Source organism: Lampris incognitus, chromosome 16 (assembly GCF_029633865.1).
Source record: "Lampris incognitus isolate fLamInc1 chromosome 16, fLamInc1.hap2, whole genome shotgun sequence".
In the NCBI taxonomy this organism is placed as follows: domain Eukaryota; kingdom Metazoa; phylum Chordata; class Actinopteri; order Lampriformes; family Lampridae; genus Lampris; species Lampris incognitus.
This window is the reverse complement of record NC_079226.1, coordinates 11,822,053-11,841,408: the sequence shown is the minus strand read 5'-3', so window position 1 is coordinate 11,841,408 and position 19,356 is coordinate 11,822,053. Positions and strand designations below refer to the sequence as shown.

Genomic DNA, 19,356 nt, shown 5'->3' with positions numbered 1-19,356 from the left:
TCAATTGGCTTTGCATTGGCGGAGCCTTCTCAAAGCTCACAGAGGACCTGGCCAATCCACGCTGTTTCTTTTACCACCCAGTAACTGCTGGCAAAAAAAAATACTCATTGGCTTTCCCTTGCCAATACGGATAGACGTAATATATAAATATATTTTAAAGGTAAAGGAACATCTAAACAGAAAAGATTAAATAACAAAAAAAGAACAGAGAAATGCATTTAAAAATGTTTTATGCCTTTTCACAAGACCTGGGCGGCCTTTCTAAAGGGCCTTGAGAAAGTACCCCTCCTCCCACTTGCCATCGCTCAGTATCTCTCCTCCTGTTCCAGATGTGGATGCGCAACCTATTCTTATTTGCCACTTTTCTGAGGCTGTACTTCTCAATACTTAAATTCATGAAACGTAAAGAAGAATCAGATTTGATATCGACGCAGGAACTTTTTTTTATTATTCTTCATGCCAATTTAATCTACCTCGGGGTCATTAAGGGTGCTGGAGTCCAAATCCCAGAGGCAAGTCAGCGAAAGGAAGACTCATTGGACAGGTTGCCATTTCATCACGACACCCACACACACCCACACACACACACACACACACACGCACCATTCATATCTATGAGCAATGTAGTCTCCAATTCACCTGACACACATTTATTTTGACTGTGGGGGGAACCCAGTACACCCAGAGGGAACCAACAGACTTCCATGCTGTGAGGCAGCAGTGCTAATCACTAAGCCAGCACGCTATCAGATGTATACTTCAGTGCTGAGATGCTAAAAAAAAAAAATCTCGATTACATAAGTATGCAAATCTAAACAGCTATGACGAGATCAGATCTTTACCACACAATGGCTGGAAAATCTGATTTTTTTCCCCCTTTTGGACCTACATAGATGTCTGTACTTCCACTGACTGAAGAGCAACAGACTAGATCACTTCCCATCATGGCACCTTTGGATACAACCCAATTTTGCAATTATGGGAAAATTGAGGGCAAATTATGGGGCTAGCCACTCAAATTGACAGCTTTTTATTGTAAAAACACTACAAAGATACTCAGAAGAGATTTGCATTCATAATTAAATCTGTGCACCCAGAGTACAGTCAATAAAGCCACCTCAGTATGGCTTATAAAGCTTTGACTTGGCCGGCCCTGAGGTGTCAGACAGGGAGTGAGCAGAAATGTTATATGTTTTTATTTTGACTTGTAGTCCCCAGACAACCCTTTTCAAAATAAAAACTCTTGCAAAACCCTCTCTCCTCTTTCCTTCGATGCCCACAACAGATGAAGAAACAGACTTCAGAGACAGCTGGTGAAATTAGAATAGAATTCTTTATTTAGTATTTTACAAATACTGCTTTTTACACTAGGTGTAAATGAATCACACCAAAACCTTAGCACAAATTGCACACATAGCTGCAAATACACACATTAATTAATTCAGGAATGAACACAACCTGTTAACCACACAAACAGCACCAAATCACTATCATACCCATTAGTGCAATTTGAGATCAGTCATATTCTTAATACTCGGGTAATTCATACATACTTAGTTATGCATGTGTATATATAGATGGGATATGTTATATGGAAAACCTTGTCATACTGCAGAAGTGATGCAAAGATGTGACCACAGAAAAGGCCTTTATGCAAAAAAACAAAAAAAAACAACTTTCTATTGTCAGAAAAGATCATTTCAATGGAAATGAGTGATGAGACTGGTCCTAGCTTTCAAGGCATCCACTTTCTCTTATCTCTTGAATATGGGGGGGGGGGGGAATCAGACAACCTTGTGCTGGGCCTAACGGTGGTTTTCAATCACATAGGGTCTGACTATACTGATCAATGGAAGAACCACAGTGAAGATTCTACATTGGTATCTTGGGCTCCTGTTGTGGTCCACGACCCCTAACTGGATGCTACATGGATGTTTTACTAAGCAGTGGGCCCGGTTTCTACAGCCATGATCAATGCTATCTGCAGGTCTGCCCAGAAAGCTTTCATCAAAAAGTAATCCGGGCTCTTCAAATTTATAGATGACCTCATATTCCCTGTGTGGAAAGTGCTTATATAAAGCTCGGAAATGAAACGACGCCGCTTCGTATCGGCGGCAACGCTGGTTTTCAACAGGTGGACCAACAGCCGTGCTACGGGACAAGGCTGTGTACAGCTTCCTGACAATAGGTCGTTGTACTCCATTAGTGCAACCATTAGAAAATTGAAATAACTGGCGCAAGTATAATTCAACAGCAGTTCATTTACAGTTCACCTTATGATTTGATTCAAGTTAAAGCAATTTGTTAACAGGTATGTCACTCAACAACCCTCTGCCCCTGGAAAACACACCTTTCCTCATTTATTTAAAGTGCTTATCTTGGTATGGGTGTACTTTTTCAGTTGAGGAAAGTTTCAACAGCTCCCACACTTAGCTGATAATGACGGGATACAAATGAGCTTTTGGGATGAAGATTTTTTTTTTACATGTGCAGATCCATAACATCATCTGGTCGATCGTTCTGACAATTTCCTTTCAATGCAGTGAGACCAACACTAGTGCAAGGTATTATGTCTTGTAATATGTTCATACCCTTCCAAACCAAATTTCAGCCTTTCACCCTTGTAGGTGAGTTTAATAAAGTGCTTCTTTGCGCCCTCATCAGTCGAAATCTAGTTGGGTCTGTAGTCTCAGTTACAACACCTGTGCCCTTCTGGAGCTCACATCATTTTAGGAGGAGCACAGAACACAAAAGAAACCTGCATGAGAAAGTAAATTAACAGGGAAAAAAATGAATGAGAAGCTAATAATGAACCGAGGTGAAACTTTTCCCTTGAGGATAAACTAATTAGGTAGTATAATTTAGGTAGCCAATAAGGAAGTGCAGCAGATCAAACATATAGAAAGAAAAGACTTCACACTCCTCAGGGCTTCCTGCAACACCGCTCCTACACACCCCTCATCTTCTCTCTCCGAATCCGCAGTCTCAGCTGTTCTCATTCACCAGCCGCGCGCCGTTGATGCCACGGTAGGTGATGCGGCTGGGCCGGACCAACACGCCGTGGCCCGGCCGGCAGCTGAAGTAGCGGCGTCCGCCCACCGAGCCATCATTCTTGCCCTTGGGGCTGCGCAGATCCAGGCCGAGCCAAAGACCCGGGGCGAAGTCCGCCGTGCCAAGGTAGCGGATGATCGCCATCTCGTTGGCGCTGCTCAACAGGACCTGCATGCCCAGGTGGAGGCGGACTTGGCCGTCTGGACCAGGCGAGGAGCTGGTCCCAGACCCGCCGGTATTGCTGTGGACCCTGCCACCAGTGCCAGCACCGCCACCGCCACTGCTGCTGCTGAGGGTGCTCCAGCGTCGGCGGGTGAGATTGGACCGGTTCCTTTTAGAGAAGAAAGAATGGGAAGAAGGGGTAAATATAGTGAGATAAAAAAAAAGAAAAGACAAACAAATAAATAAGATTCATGGGCAAAGGCATGTGGGTTGAGAGGAGGTAATGCGAAGATTTATTGGATGGCGGATGTGAAGGGAATTGATCATGGATTCTGTGATCTCTCTCATTATAACCATAATCATGCGTTGGGCATTTAAAAAAAAAATTAAGCCACCTTTTGCTGACTAATACAACTGAGTCTTATCAGTATTGATTCTGCCACTACTGCAGGGGATTAGGATGAAGCTGGAAAGCACTAGGAGAAAAGTGAGGGCTGTGTGGGATATAAAAGAGAGAGACAGAGAGAGAGCGGGAGAGGGAGAGAGAGAGAGAGAGAGAGAGAGAGAGAGAGAGAGAGAGAGAGAGAGAGAGAGAGAGAGAGAGAGAACCACACCTGTTAACGGGGCTTTTTCTGCTCGTCTCCTTTGGCGGGGCAATGGCCGACGACGTGCTGAAACTCCGCCGCATGGTCCCTGGCACAGCAAACCATAAGAGCCTCAACAAAACGAGGTGCTACCACATAAACGCCAACACAACCATGACCAGCAAGACGCCGACACAAAGACACGTTTTTTTCAAATAAATAATCTTCTCAGCCAAGACTCACCGCTGTAAAGACGATTGAGGCGTGATGAGGAGAGCTCTGAAAGGCAGTCAACAGAACCGTGGATCCTGCACATAAACAAACCGCAGTAACCTCAGGGTGTATTCCTCTTATCTATGCAAATAACCTGAAAAATATTCATACAATGCAGGTAAACCGCACACAGCGTAAAACTTTAGGAAATCCATTTTATTGTTGTCCCGGGTTTACGTCAATCCCATTTCACCGCTGCACCAAACAGAGAATGAACTTGGGAAAATATCCAATGCAATTCTGCTATGCAAAGTCCCAAAATGTATTGCTATTTAGCGAACACTGCAGAGTTCATACATAGTTGACAGAGACAGCCTTTGAGGATGCTGTCATCTGACAATGAGTGCACAACAGGAAGCAGAAGAAAAAAACACCGTTCTGCAGTATGGACAAGAGTACCTGTCCAGCTTAGTGATGTTTTCTTGACCTACACGCGACAGTGATAATACCACAAAACTTTGAAAGCCATTGTGAGAAGGACGAGAGGTAGAAAAGGGGGGGTGAAACAGTCTTATCTTGTTTACTGAGGGGTGTGTGTGTGGGGGGGGGTACAGAGCGTGAGGGGGAAAAGGAATGCATAAGGACTTGCTGTTTGTTTTCCTAATAGGTGCTGATAGCTGCTGACAGAAGGGAAAAAGGAAAGCTGCTGGATGGTGGGAATGACAGATTCTCCATTAGAAACGGGGCATGTGCTTCACTAAGCATACCGACTGCCCCCAGGGTTAATTAGGAAAAAAAAACATTTCAAAAGGAGCAGAGGGGAACACGACAATAGGACGGTAAGCAAGGGCCAGCTTCGTCTTTTCTGCAGTTTTCACCGAAGTGAGGAAGTAAAGCGTCGGATGACCCAACTGAGTAGGTGGTCTGCATCATGATGCATGGCAAGTGGATACAGAAAGGTGGTATATCTTGATCCAAACCAGCGGGCCCTTACATGTGGGTATGTGTCCTGATCGCTGCACTAGCGCCTCCTCTGGTCGGTCGGGGTGCCTGTTCGGGGGGGAGTGGGGGGAATGGTGTGATCCTCCCATGCGCTACGTCCCCCTGGCAAAACTCCTCACTGTCAGGTGAAAAGAAGCGGCTGGCAACTCCACATATATCGGAGGAGGCATGTGGTAGTCTGCAGCCCTCCCCGGATCGGCAGAGGGGGTGGAGCAGAGATCAGCACGGCTCGGAAGAGAGGGGTATTTGGCCAGATACACTTGGGGGAAAAAAAGGGGGGGGGTAAAAAACAAAACAAAACAAAACCCATAAAACTTTGTGCTACTTGCAGATAATGCGGAGCAAAACAAGGTCTCATAGCAAACACCGTGGTCTCTCTCACTGCTCAGTGCCTTTTGAATATGTATGTCAGACAATGTTTTTCTATATCCCGAGGATTAGGAGATCTCTGAAAATATCCAGTTTGGCACTTTATGCTGCTGTTGAGTCAACACTTTGACTCAGTAGTCTGCTGGCCCCATCTAATCTGAAGAAATAATGGGGCCTCTAGCGGAATTCACCTTTGTTCATGTACTATTTTGATAGGTCACTAAGGATGCCTTGCGGGCGTGAGTCCAATTCTCAGCAGGCAGCTGATCGAAAAGTAGGCAAAGAGGCACATAAGCTGCAGTCAAAGTAGGCCTGGCTGTCAGCAGCAGGAATAAAAGACGTCCAAACAATATCACAGAGTCGATCTGACTCTCACTTTCCACCAGGTGTATAACTTACCAGATGACAGAAAACCCCTTTCATCAAGATTTGGATGCAAGATTAAGCAAACATTCATTTGACGAGATGCAACAGCAAGGTAGTAGCTGTTTCTGAACACATAAAAAAAAAATCATACCAGTTTCAAAGAGGGTTGAATCTGTCAATAAACGTCGTATCCAGATGAACCGATTCTTTGATTTTCTTACCTGGATTATTGAGCATGCATCAAGACATCATACGAGTTCATAACATGCAGTGTTAGTGTTAACAGGTGTACGGGTAAAAGCTTTAATATTGATTCATTTATGTCGATGTTTCTTTCTTTGATTCATGCTCGTGTTTTTACCCACAATTCTCTTAGGGTATTCAAATCCCCTCTGGGAGACTACTACCTGAAATACATTTTTAATTGGGACCTTAACAAATGATACATATTTTCATTATTTGTCTCCTATATTTATTATCAGGGGGTGGTTTGGTTCATTATTAGGTGCCACATCAAATTTAAGAGACGTGGCGGAGGGGGGGGGCCCTCAGGCTTCACCTTTGACAAGTCTGACTCCCGTGAATCAACAGTACTGAGTGCCACTATTCTCTGCATGGAAGGCAGAGTCAGATATGTCACCAATCCCACAAATGGCACTGTCAACAGACGGTGACTACTGCAATCAGACATAATGACGAGGGGGGAGCAATGAAACACCACCTCCAGCCAAATTCTCCAGTTGCGGCTGCTGGTTTCTGGCACATATTATTACATTTTTAAAAAAAATCCATGGACCAAAATCATTTGACTCTGGGTCGATGGATCTGACTTTGTTTCTTTGTGTGGATATTGGCAGATTCTCCAACAGTAAAAGACCACAATCACGAAATGAACATCGGCGGGATTCTTTAAAAAAAGTCTCTACTAACCTCTGAACTCGTGATGGAGGGGCAAAGACACCGTGCTTAGGTGGGCAGCTGAAATAACTCACACCTCCCACAGATCCGTTGTTTTTACCGCTGGGCTTGTCCAGCTCGATGCCCAGCCAGAGTCCTGGACAGATGAAGAGAAACATCACAAGCAAATCAGATAGGCAGCTGAGGTAAGCGTCTAAAGACGTCCAGTACTACACCCAAATTGGACAAATGAGAGGACTTGGGTGTCTTGTAACTATGAACTTATGATGACTGCAGCAACTGAATCTATGAACAGCTGGTCATCTATGCCCTCCCTTATCTTCTTCTTCTTCTATCAGCTTGTTCCTTGTTTCTCAGGGGTCGCCACAGTGGATTGTACAGTTTCCATCGGTACTCTGTGAGGGCACAGCACCAATAACTGTTGTTGCTGACCCGGGCCTCGATCGATCCGGCATGGTCTTGTCAATCCGCATAACGACTTGGCAAAATGTTACGTCGGATGCCCTTCCTGACACAACCAGTAGCCCTATGGACAGGGGTCACAGGTAAAGAGCTGGATGCCATCCCAGTATTCATGGACTTGTGCCCATGTCTGTTGCCAAATGCCAATTTCCCTTATTGGGATGTAGAAATGTAATCAGGATGAATATACGGCCCAGGTTTTTATATCTATTTCCCTCTGTCCCTCTACCCCCACCACCACAGTTCTTTTCACAAATGAAGTAACTATTTACAACGTTTATTTATGAATAACTGAAGGTCAAGGTTACAATTTTCACTTCTTTATTTGCCATATGAGAGAGGAGGGCTACAATTACCCACTTTACAATGTTACTTTTGGGCTGCTCAGCTTACAGCAGCAATGTGCTGGTTCTCATCCGAGCCTTTCTTGACATGGGTACAAAGTGAAATCATCTGTACCAGAGGCTTGTGACTTGACACTGTTTTATACTCTGCCCCTGTCAAAAAACTCAAGAGGCTCACTGACAACCCCTTTGTGAGAGACACAACTAGTGTCTGCCCTGAATTACAATCATTCCTGGGTGAATCTGCTTTACTTTCATGCTTTTAACCGGTATGGGGGTATGACAGCGTCTCTCCTGGCAAAAAAGACCAGGGGTCTCATTTATAACCATCGTGTACGCACAAAACAAGAGCCTGAAAGAGGCGTACGGCACTTCCCGCACAAAATTTGTGATCTATAAAAACAAACTTGACGGGGGCATGTGCACACCCGTACGCACACGCAGACGGCGATGTGGTGAATTGAAGTCAGATTGTATAATGATGCCTCTCACACATTTAAGTCCGATTTTATTCATTTATTCGGTGCGGGCCATTTTCGGCTTTTGTGCGCACGTACACTTTTAGTAAGGATCCTATGCACTGTTTTATGAATGAGACCCCGTGGCTTTAATATGTGGGCAACAAAGGGTATCTATAAAATTATGGATCTATTCAAGGAGAACAAACTATTGTCATTTGATGAACTTATAAATAAATATGGTATACCTCAGACACACTTTTTAAAATATTTACAGTTAAGGAACTTCCTTTATGCACAGAGACACTCTGATATACAACCTCCTTTACCCGCATTAGAAAATCTATCAGTGAATAATTGTATGGTAGGGGCGTCCGGGTAGCATGGCGGTCTATTCCATTGCATACCAACACGGGGATCGCCGGTTCAAATCCCAAGGTTACCTCCGGCTTGGTCAGGGGTCCCTACAGGCACAATTGGCCGTGTCTGCGGGTGGGAAGCCGGATGGGGGTATGTGTCCTGGTCGTGGGCACTAGCGCCTCCTCTGGTCGGTCGGGGCGCCTGTTTGGGGTGGGAGGGGGAACTGGGGGGAATAGCGTGATTTTCCCACGCGCTACAGCCCCCTGGCAAAACTCCTCTCTGTCAGGTGAAAAGAAGTGGCTGGCGACTCCACATGTATTGGAGGAGGCATGAGGTAGTCTACAGCCCTCCCTGGATCGGTAGAGGGGGTGGAGCAGCGACTGGGACGGCTCAGAAGAGTGGGGTAATTGGCCGGGTTCAGCTGGGGAGAAAAGGTAGGGGGAAAAAATAATAATAAAAATAACTGTAGGGGTCAAATATCCTTTCTATGAAGCTTGCATCTGTAACGCCCTATAAGCATCTATAACGCGCTATAAGTGTAGCTATGTCATTGTAAGATTCATTATAACCACATATACGCCCTCACAACACCTCATAACCACCTTTATGACACATTGTGTCAATTTAAAACGAATTTATGCATTACAAATATGTCATCCTTAGCCTGTTTATGTCAAATGTGATAATGCGTCATAGCAAACTTGTTTTGCTGAAGTTTTGTAGAGATGCATAATGAGACTTCAGTGCTATTTCAGTCTTCAGCCATAGCTGTTAGTCATTGTAATACATATTATAGGAAAGTATGGGTGTTATAGAGGCAATAGATGCTTATAGAGCGTTATAGATGCAAGCTTCATAGAAAGTGTTACCAAATATCCTTACTCTATAACAAACTGGTGAAAAACCATAAAGATTCTACTGAGCACAAGAGAACTCAATGGATAAACGACTTTCAAAAAGATATTTAAGAGGGGGAGTGGATTGAGAGACGCTCAAGGACTCAACTCATAACAATAAATACCTATCTCAAACTGATTCAAGCATTGGATTATGGGGGACTCGTGTTTCTCCGGTTAGACCGAATAAGATGAATCCAAATATTCCTGATATCTGTGTCAAATGCAGTGCGCAAAAAGGCACCTTATCAAAATGCTTATGGAGTTGTCCTCAGATACAAAAATTCTGGAACGAAGTTAGAAAATGCATTTCTCAGATTTGCTTAAATCCAGTCCCCGACTGCCCTAAACCTTGTGTTCTTAATTTGCACCCAGAGGATTGTATGTTAAGCAGCAAAGAGAAGAAAATGACAGATTTATGTCTATTACAAGCAAGACGCTTGATCTCTCTTTGTCGGAAGGATGTAAAAAGCCTTTCTGTCGCTCGCCGGCTTAAAGAGCTGTCTGCAGGCCTTGTCCTTGAAAAATTAACATACACAGTGAAAAAAAAAAATCAGCCGAGTTTCATGAAGTTTTGAGGTCCCTTTCTTACATTCTTGGAGAATTGTGAGCTTGGGGAAGCTTTGGAAACTTGAGGGTGACATACCCCTGGGGTATGCCGATATACCATAACCCCTATGTCGACCATACGACGCTAGGCAGTACAACATCTCTTTTATGTCATGTCGTACTCCTGTGTGTGTGTGTTTTTTTCCCACCCTTTCTCTTCCCAATTGTATCCGGCCAATTACCCCACTCTTCTGAGCCGTCCCGGTCGCCCAACCGATCCAGGGGAGGGCAGCAGACTACCACATGTCTCCTCTGATACATGTGGAGTCGCCAGCCGCTTCTTTTCACCTGACAGTGAGGAGTTTCGCCAGGGGGACGTAGCGCGCGGGAGGATCACGCTATTCCCCCCAGTTCCCCCTCCCACCCCGAACAGGCGCCGTGACCGACCAGAGGGGGCGTTAGTGCAGCGACCAGGACACAGACCCACATCCGGCTTCCCACCCACAGACATGGCCAATTGTGTCTGTAGGGACGCCCGATCAAGCCGGAGGTAACACGGGGATTCAACCCGGCGACCCCCATGTTGGTCGGCTACGGAATAGACCGCCACACCACCCAGACGCCCCATTCCTTTGTGTTTTGTTTTCAGATTTTATTTTATTTTTTTTGTTGCTTTTTGTCCTTTTTTTTCCTTAGGGAGGGGGAGGATGGTTTTACATCAGTGTGACTATTCTATGTTTTGTAAAAGTGTATCTTTGTCAATTGTTAAGTCAGTTGTTAACCCAATGAATCGTTAAGTTAATATCATAACCTAACTTCATTACTATATTTTTACCTGGGGTTTACTTCTCCTTTAAGCCCTGTGTGTTTGGCTTGTATTTTGTCTTTAAGAATAGCATGACATTAGAGTCTGAAGGACAGAGTATTTCAAGTCTACATTCATATTCATTTTTAGGATACATTACAATTACCTCACGAGCACGGTTGAAACGTGAAAAATAAAATGAGTTTTCTATAGTGCTGTTTTCACCTTGGGCAAAGAAAAAAAAAAGAAGCACAAAGACAATTGCTTAGAAATACTGAGTCAGCATTTTTGCATGGAGGACGAGGTAGAGGGACTTGGCAAGAAACGACTGAAAAGTATCAAAGTGTATTCAAGACTGTGAAATGAAACCAATTAAATAAAGCAAATTCTCCAGTCGTGTGAAAGAAGCTTGAACTGATTTAAAACATTCCTGATGGCCGAGCAGATCCAGGGACTTAATACCGATGAACAGTGAAAAGCTTTCTACTGCCGTTCCTCGCTGACGGAGTAAACCTTAAATACGTTTAATTCTCAGCATCTTGTCTCTTTCCAACCCCACAGCGGCCACGGTCAGAACTGGTGCTGAATATGCAATATGTAGACCCACACAGCACCAAAGGGGAGAACTTCATGAGCCCTATCATTCTCTGCTGGCAAAACCAAGCATGCCACTTCATGAGCAGATGTGTACCTACGAAAAATCACAACCACGCCATTGTTCAAATATTTAACAACTACCAAAACAAAGGTGGTGTTTCTCTGTAGCGTACTTAAACCAGTTTAAATTAGAAGGCCTATTCCGGCTTGGTCGGGCACCCCTACAGACACAATTGGCCGTGTCTGCGGGTGGGAAGCCGGATGTAGGTGTGTGTCCTGGTCGCTGCACCAGCGCCTCCTCTGGCCGGTCGGGGTGCATGGTCAGGGGGGAGGGGGAACTGGGGGGGAATAGCGTGATCCTTCCATGCGCTACGTCCCCCTGGTGAAACTCCTCACTGTCGGGTGAACAGAAGCGGCTGGCGACTCCACATGTATCGGAGGAGGCACGTGGTAGTCTGCAGCCCTCCCCGGATCAGTACAGGGGGTGGAGCAGCAACAGGGACGGCTCAGAGACACGGCGGCAGGGCGGCGCAGTGGTTACCGCGGTCGCCTCACAGCAAGAAGGTCCTGGGTTCAAGCCCTGGGGTAGTCCAACCTTGGGGGTCGTCCTGGGTCGTCCTCTGTGTGGAGTTTGCATGTTCTCCCCGTGTCTGCGTGGGTTTCCTCCGGGGGCTCCGGTTTCCTCCCACAGTCCAAAGACATGTGGGTCAGGTGAATCGGCCGTACTAAATTGTCCCTAGGTGTGAATGTGTGTGTGTGTGTGTGTATGTCGGCCCTGTGTGATGGCCTGGCGGCCTGTCCAGGGTGTCTCCCTGCCTGCCGCCCAATAACTGCAGGGATAGACTCCAGCATCCCTGGGAGCAGGATAAGCGGTTCAGACACACACAACAGCTTCCACAGGTGTTTTCTTATTTTAAGATTATTTGATAGCAATAGTAGAGACAGGAAAGGCAGGGGATGACATGCAGCAAAGGGCCCAGGCCGGATTCGAACCCAGGCCGCTGCGTTAAGGACTTGGCCTTATGTGGTACGCGCTCTACCAGGTGAGCCACCAGGGCGCCCCTCCAGGAGCGTTTTCGTTCTGCAGTAAATGCATTCACACTACAGGACTGGGCAAGGACAGGGAATAAATCACTTAATATATCTGATATTAACTCACTGACATCATCAGGACCTCTGGTCCACAGCAACTTGCACAATCCATCATGATACAAATCTAACCCAGGTCGGTTGCCAGCCTCGAAAAATGGAAAAACTAACAACAACAAAAAACACAAAAAAAGGAATAGAAATGGAAAAAACTCTAAACATGACAAATGCTTTTGGGTCCATGTATGTTGTTTCTTTATGTGTTTCAAAGTCTTCACTTCTGCCAGACCTCACTGTAAACACACTAGCTGCCTTTGGTTACTGGTGGTCTCTGCTCTGGGAAGAAGTTTTTGATCCTCAAACACTTATGGGACCCCTGCAGATGCTGCTCGGTAAATATTAAATGTTCACTAATCTCCTGGCAGCTTAAATCAGTCTGCACCTTGATCAAGGTGGCCAAGACTGGACCTGAAAGCCCTTCACACCATGCAGACACTCATGTTAGGACCTGAGAGCCCTTCACACCATGCAGAAACTCAGATTAGGACCTGAGAGCCCTTCACACCATGCAGAAACTCATGTTAGGACCTGAGAGCCCTTCACACCATGCAGACACTCAGATGAGGACCTGAGAGCCCTTCACACCATGCAGAAACTCATGTTAGGACCTGAGAGCCCTTCACACCATGCAGACACTCGGAGAAGGACCTGAGAGCCTTTCACACCATGCAGACACTCAGATGAGGATCTGAGATACCTTCACACCATGCAGACACTCGAAGAAGGACCTGGGAGCCCTTCACACCATGCAGAAACTCATGTTAGGACCTGAGAGCCCTTCACACCATGCAGACACTCATGTTAGGACCTGAGAGCCCTTCACACCATGCAGACACTCGGAGAAGGACCTGAGAGCCCTTCACACCATGCAGACACTCGGAGAAGGACCTGGGAGCCCTTCACACCATGCAGACACTTAGATTAGGACCTGAGAGCCCTTCACACCATGCAGACTCTCAGATGAGGACCTGAGAGCCTTCACACCATGCAGACACTCAGATTAAGACCTGAGAACCCTTCACACCATGCAGACACTCAGATTAGGACCTGAGAGCCCTTCACACCATGCAGACACTCAGATTAGGACCTGAGAGCCCTTCACACCATGCAGACACTCAGATTAGGACCTGAGAACCCTTCACACCATGCAGACTCTCAGATGAGGACCTGAGAGCTCTTCACACCATGCAGACACTCAGATGAGGACCGGAGAGCCCTTCACACCATGCAGACACTCACTCAGATGAGGACCTGAGATACCTTCACACCATGCAGACACTCGGAGAAGGACCTGAGAGCCCTTCACACCATGCAGACTCTCCGATGAGGACCGGAGAGCCCTTCACACCATGCAGACACTCAGATTTGGACCTGAGAGCCCTTCACACCATGCAGACTCTCAGATGAGGACCCGAGAGCCTTCACACCGTGCAGACACTCAGATTAGGACCTGAGAACCCTTCACACCATGCAGACACTCAGATAAGGACCTGAGAGCCCTTCACACCATGCAGACACTCAGATTAGGACCTGAGAGCCCTTCACACCATGCAGACACTCAGATGAGGACCTGAGAGCCCTTCACACCGTGCAGACACTCAGATTAGGACCTGAGAGCCCTTTACACCGTGCAGACACTCGGAGAAGGACCTGAGAGCCCTTCACACCATGCAGACTCTCAGATGAGGACCGGAGAGCCCTTCACACCATGCAGACACTCAGATTAGGACCTGAGAGCCCTTCACATCATGCAGACTCTCAGATTAGGAATTCCCTTCAAATTGTCCTGACTGACTAAAGGCCAAATCACCCTGATCCCCCTTAAGTGTGTGCTCAGCCTAAAGGTGCAGATACAGATTCCGACCAGGATGCATTTTAACGCACTGGACCACTCAACACTCCGGCCAGTGAGTGGTGCTTGGTTTTGGTTTGTCTGTTTTCAACATGGCAGCCGGGTCACAAACTTCCTCATTTTACAGCTAAACAGTAAACTAAAATGGGTTTCCGAAACCTTTTGAACCAAGAAATAGGCAATGCAGTAACAGCATCTCAATTCATATTGGATCAGCACTGCCTGATTAGGATGCCTCCTGGGCGCCTTCCCTTAGAGGTTTACCGGGCACGGCCAACTGGGAGGAGACCCCGCGGCAGACCCAGAACTCGCTGGAGGGACTACATGTCCAATCTGGCCTGGGAACGCCTTGGGATCCCCCAGGAGGAGCTGGAAGGCGTTGCTGGGGAGAGGGAAGTCTGGAGTGCCCTACTTAGCTTGCTGCCACCGCGACCCGACCCCGGAAAAGCAGCTGGTGATGAATGAATGAATGAATGAATGAATGAATGAATGAATGAATGAATGAATGAATGAATACCTGAATACCTGGTTTGACAGTTTGATCTGAGTTTTGTAAGCCTGGTGCGTTGCACTGGACGGACTCATTTGCATAAAGTTGAGGTCAAGTCGTGTTTATGCAAATTCAGATACGCCGAATGGTCCCTCAACTTGCCGTGCCATATCCATCATGCACCGTGCGGCCGGATATCCTGCTCTCAATAGAAAATGAATAGGATCCGTCGACTTGACATCTGTCAACGTATCCAGTTTATCTGCACCTTAACGCAGTAGACTTAAAGGTCTTCACTGGTGCAGAAATTAAAGTTCCAAAGACCTTGACAGTTCAAAAAGTATTCATCTCCTTCTAAAGGCAACTATGTCATTTAAGTTCACTGTCGAAGGAGCAGAGTCACTCCTGCACCAAAGCCTGTTCCTGCATTTTGCTGGTGGCCCCGTGTCATTTCCCTGCGATGTACCTAGTAAGCTACCGGGGTCCACCGGGCCACGAGACACTTGTCGACGAGGGCCATTCCCAAGCTTGGTGCCAGGTATGAGGTATAAATGAGGTTTCCTTTGAACCACGGTAGCTGCTATAGGGTTCCTAAGTCTGTGGTTCCTGTCTACATTCCTCGAGGACCCCGGTACTGCAGGTTTTCTATTGCATCAGGTAATGATAATAAACACAGGTCAATTTTCCATATTAGCTCTGACGGAGTTTTTCTGAGGTTTTTGTGGATTTTTTTCACTCCTTTTTCTTCCCAATTGTATCCAGCCAATTACACCACTCTTCCGAGCCGTCTCGGTCGCTTCTCCACCCCCCTCAGCCGATCCGGGGAGGGCTGCAGACTACTACATGCCTCCTCCGATACATGTGGAGTCGCCAGCTGCTTCTTTTCACCTGACAGTGAGGAGTTTCACCAGGGAGAGGTAGCGCGTGGGAGGATCACGCTGTTCCCCCCAGTTCCCCCTCCCCCCTGAAAAGACGCCCTGACCGACCAGAGGAGGCGCTAGTGTAGCGACCAGGACACATACCCACATCCGGCTTCCCACCCACAGACACAGCCAATTGTGTCTGTAGGGACGCCCGACCAAGCCAGAGGTAACACGGGAATTGAAGATCCCAGTGTTGGTAGGCAACGGAATAGACCGCTCCGTGACCCGGATGCCTTGACTCACTCTTTTTAAGGGGATTTCAGTACAAGAGGAAATATTTCACACTTCCCACTTTTATGTCCAAACGTTAAGTGAATTTCAAGCATAATTGCGAAAAAGTCTAAACATTTTCTTCAGCTGCATTTTAATATGCGATTAAGCAACCTCATTGTGCTTGTTAACAACTTCTATTTTTCACTTGAATTAAAAAAAAATAATATGTAAAGGCTTGACAAGTACTGCTTGCTGTTGGGAGGATTTCCAAGAACCTGTTCCCATCATCTTTTACTGCATAATCTCCTTCCTGACACGTCTCCTTTTCAGCCCCAGGCGCACCTAAAAACATTTGTGTTATGTTTTGAGTTTTTATTCATGACTTCAAGATTTGCTTGAAAAATGGCCTGATGGAAACACAGCCACAGTTGCCGGACAGAGAATGACTAAAACCAGCGACCGCTGGGAGAACAGCCCTCTGGCTTATAACTCGAACAGTTATTATTTGGACCCCCTTTACACCTGGAATTAATATGCCATCTGTGTCCAGATATGTTAACTGGATAATGGGGGAAAAAAATCATATTAATGCAATCATAATGGGGATATGATTGGATCCACAAGAACACCTCAGGAGGTAGTCTCGCTTACATTGTGAAGCAATCTCTGCCAGAAATAGCCAGGTATAAACGCAATGAGAGAAGCGCGGTGACATGATGAGACTACCGTCCAGAGAATCCTAGCAGTTAAACACACCACAGCTTCTTCTGGTGTTTATCATTTACTCAGTATCGCTGTGGTAATATTTACAGCTATGAGAGATATGACAAAGTCACCGGCGCTGATGGCCAGCAGGGCGCCGTTGGAAACTATGCTACTGTTGGGCCAAGGAGGAGAAGACGGGGAAGGCATGTCCAGACATATGCGTTGAGAGGGTGGACAGTGGAATGGTGAAGATGCAAGGAGTAGAGGTGGCGAAGTTTGAATACTTGGGGTCAGCTGTCCAAAGTAACGGGGAGTGTGGAAGAGAGGTGAAGAAGAGAGTGCAGGCAGGGTGGAGTGGGTGGAGAAGAGTGTCAGGAGTGATTTGCGACAAGAAGGGTACCAGCAAGAGTTAAAGGGAAGGTTTACAAGATGGTTGTGAGACCAGCTATGTTGTATGGTTTGGAGACAGTGGCACTGGTGAAAAGACAGGAGGTGGAGCTGGAGGTGGCAGAAATGAAGATGCTAAGATTTTCATTGGAAGAGATGAAGAAGGACAGGATTAGGAACGAGCATATTTGAGGGACAGCTCAGGCTGGACAGTTTGGAGACAAAGCAAGAGAGAAGATTGAGATGGTTTGGACATGTGTGGAGGAGAGATGCTGGGTATATTGGGAGAAGGATGCTGAATATGGAGCTGCCAGGGAAAAGGAAAAGAGGAAGGCCAAAGAGGAAGTTTATGGATGTGGTGAGGGAGGACATGCAGGTGGCTGGTGTGACAGAGGAAGATGCAGAGGACAGGAAGAACTGGAAACGGGTGATCCACTGTGGCGCCCCCTAATGGGAGCAGCTGAAAGTAGTAGTAATAGTAGTAGTAGTAGTAGTAGAGATATGATTAAAAAGTCATTAAAATAACACATTTAAAGACAATTTTTGACACTCGTTTGTTTGGCCGTTGGTTCTGAGGACAACAGAAAGACTACCCATGTCCCCACCTGCTCTTTTTCTTTGTAAAGTGAACACAAAATAAAAGGTTGTATCACAACATGGACACAATGCAGGCAGCAACATCGCAGATAAACACCAGATGTGAATGCAAAAGACATGATTGGATGGTTTATTTTCCAGATAACATCCAGATGCAGACTGCATGTGTAAATGGGTTCGGGAGCAGCTGATTTGGCCTGTCCCTTTAATGTCACAGCTAAATGGATGTGCTTTTTTTCCCTACATCACAGCAGTAGATTAGCCATTTGCATTTGCTGTTCCTTTTTTGCTAAGAGGACTAAAGAAATGGTTTAACAGCTGTTGATATTACAGTTTAAGATTTTATTTCCTGTATTGGTCTTGTGAATTTTTTTGACAGGTATTGCGTTTACTGAAAGAGGAAGCCAAACGAAACTTTATTTTCCTATTTTATTCTTATTCAAAGATGGTTGTTGTGTTTGGGGAAAAAAACAGACAGACAGGGTTGAAGCCCTGCTGGTTCTCTTCTATATTCGACATTTCACTGCTCTGCATTAATTGCAGTAATCAGCACTGATTTGGGAAATGGCATAATCTGGCATTTAGAAAAAGTGTTGTTAAGTGCAGTTACTATTAATCTTATTCAGGAGCAAAATTAACCCATTAAGGATCCAATCAGACAGAGCACTTTTGAGCAGCCTGGGGTGGCTTTTTGTAATTGTTTTCAGCGACAGTGAAGTTTTTTGCTAGCTGCATTCGCATTGGCGAGCGCCTCGCATCTTTCCACTCTATGCACCTCGCATTTTGCAGGAGTGTCCCCGATTGCCTCGAGTTGAAAAAACTTTAACTCGGAGCAGAAAAGTATCTGACGTCATTTGTGTTTTTTTTCCTATCGTCTCAATCGGATGAATTGAGAGGAGGGCCTTCTTTGGTGGTGACGACAACAAGTGTTTTGTTGTTATTCGTCCGTCGCAGTGATGAGGACCATCTGGTCATCCTGTGATGGATGACTGATGACTTGCGCGATGATTAAAAGTGAGGAAGAGTTTGCGCATCGTCAACCCCACTCTCTCATCTGACACCACCTACTACTACCAGTGGCAGGACTAGCGAGATGACTGGCGACGGAGACGGATGCAGATTTTTCCTTAGGGTTTCTTCCCGAAGCCTTTCCTATAGACGAGTATACCTGCAAGGCAGTGGAGGTTTTAAATCAGAGTTTTCCTTCTCCTAGGTGAACTGCCTGAAAAGGCTAGTGAGCTTCATCTACCTGGGTTTGAAATCAGAGTTGTCCCTTCTCCTAGACTGACTGCCAACCAAGGCTAACTAGTCCAATCGACCCACCCGGTTATACCGCCGGGCACTCGGTCGCCCCCGCAGCAGACTTTGTAAAAACAGGAGGTACCACGAGAAGGTGCTGCTGTGAATACATTTGTGTAGGAGCGGCCATATGCTAAGGTCCTGATGGACCCGCGGCGATCACTACACCAGGAACCGAGAGGCCACTGCACCATTTCGCATTCCTTTTTGGCAAGTAGGACATCTGGCCCAATACTCGCCACCTGCCAACAACATGACGACAACAAGTGGAGACAACATGGAGGACAACCTAATGGTTGCTGGATACCCAGAGCTATGTGACTACCAAGCGTAGTTACCATGATCTGAGCAAAAACTAACGTGGAAGTTAACTTTTAGCTAGCCAAAATAAAAAGTACAGATCTGTGAGTTTCCTTGACAGCAAACTAATGGTTAGGCTAAGGACAGGCGAGTCTATGAAAGGGGGGGGGGCAGTGCAGAGCATTTTGCAACCTGCAAAAAGCATTCTGCCTCATCAGTGCCTTTGGTAAGATAGGTATCATGCGATATGAAAAGTTCAATACAGTAGTGAAGACATTTTCGGTCATGTCACTCAGCACTAATGT

At 46.1% G+C, this 19,356-nt stretch overlaps 1 protein-coding gene across 2 annotated transcripts in view; it reads right to left on the bottom strand.

Moving 5' to 3' along the window:
• Positions 1–1,337: 1,337 nt before the first annotated feature.
• The window catches only part of LOC130126389 (CAP-Gly domain-containing linker protein 4-like), a 57,223-nt gene continuing 39,204 nt past the window's right edge, over positions 1,338–19,356 (bottom strand). For both annotated transcript variants that reach the window (XM_056295878.1, XM_056295879.1), the window contains 4 exons: positions 6,678–6,801; positions 4,041–4,105; positions 3,828–3,906; positions 1,338–3,382 (listed from right to left, as the gene is read on the bottom strand). In XM_056295878.1, coding sequence (XP_056151853.1) covers positions 2,986–3,382; positions 3,828–3,906; positions 4,041–4,105; positions 6,678–6,801 — 665 coding nt within the window. In that variant the 3' untranslated portion in view covers positions 1,338–2,985. The remainder of the gene's footprint in view (positions 3,383–3,827; positions 3,907–4,040; positions 4,106–6,677; positions 6,802–19,356) is intronic.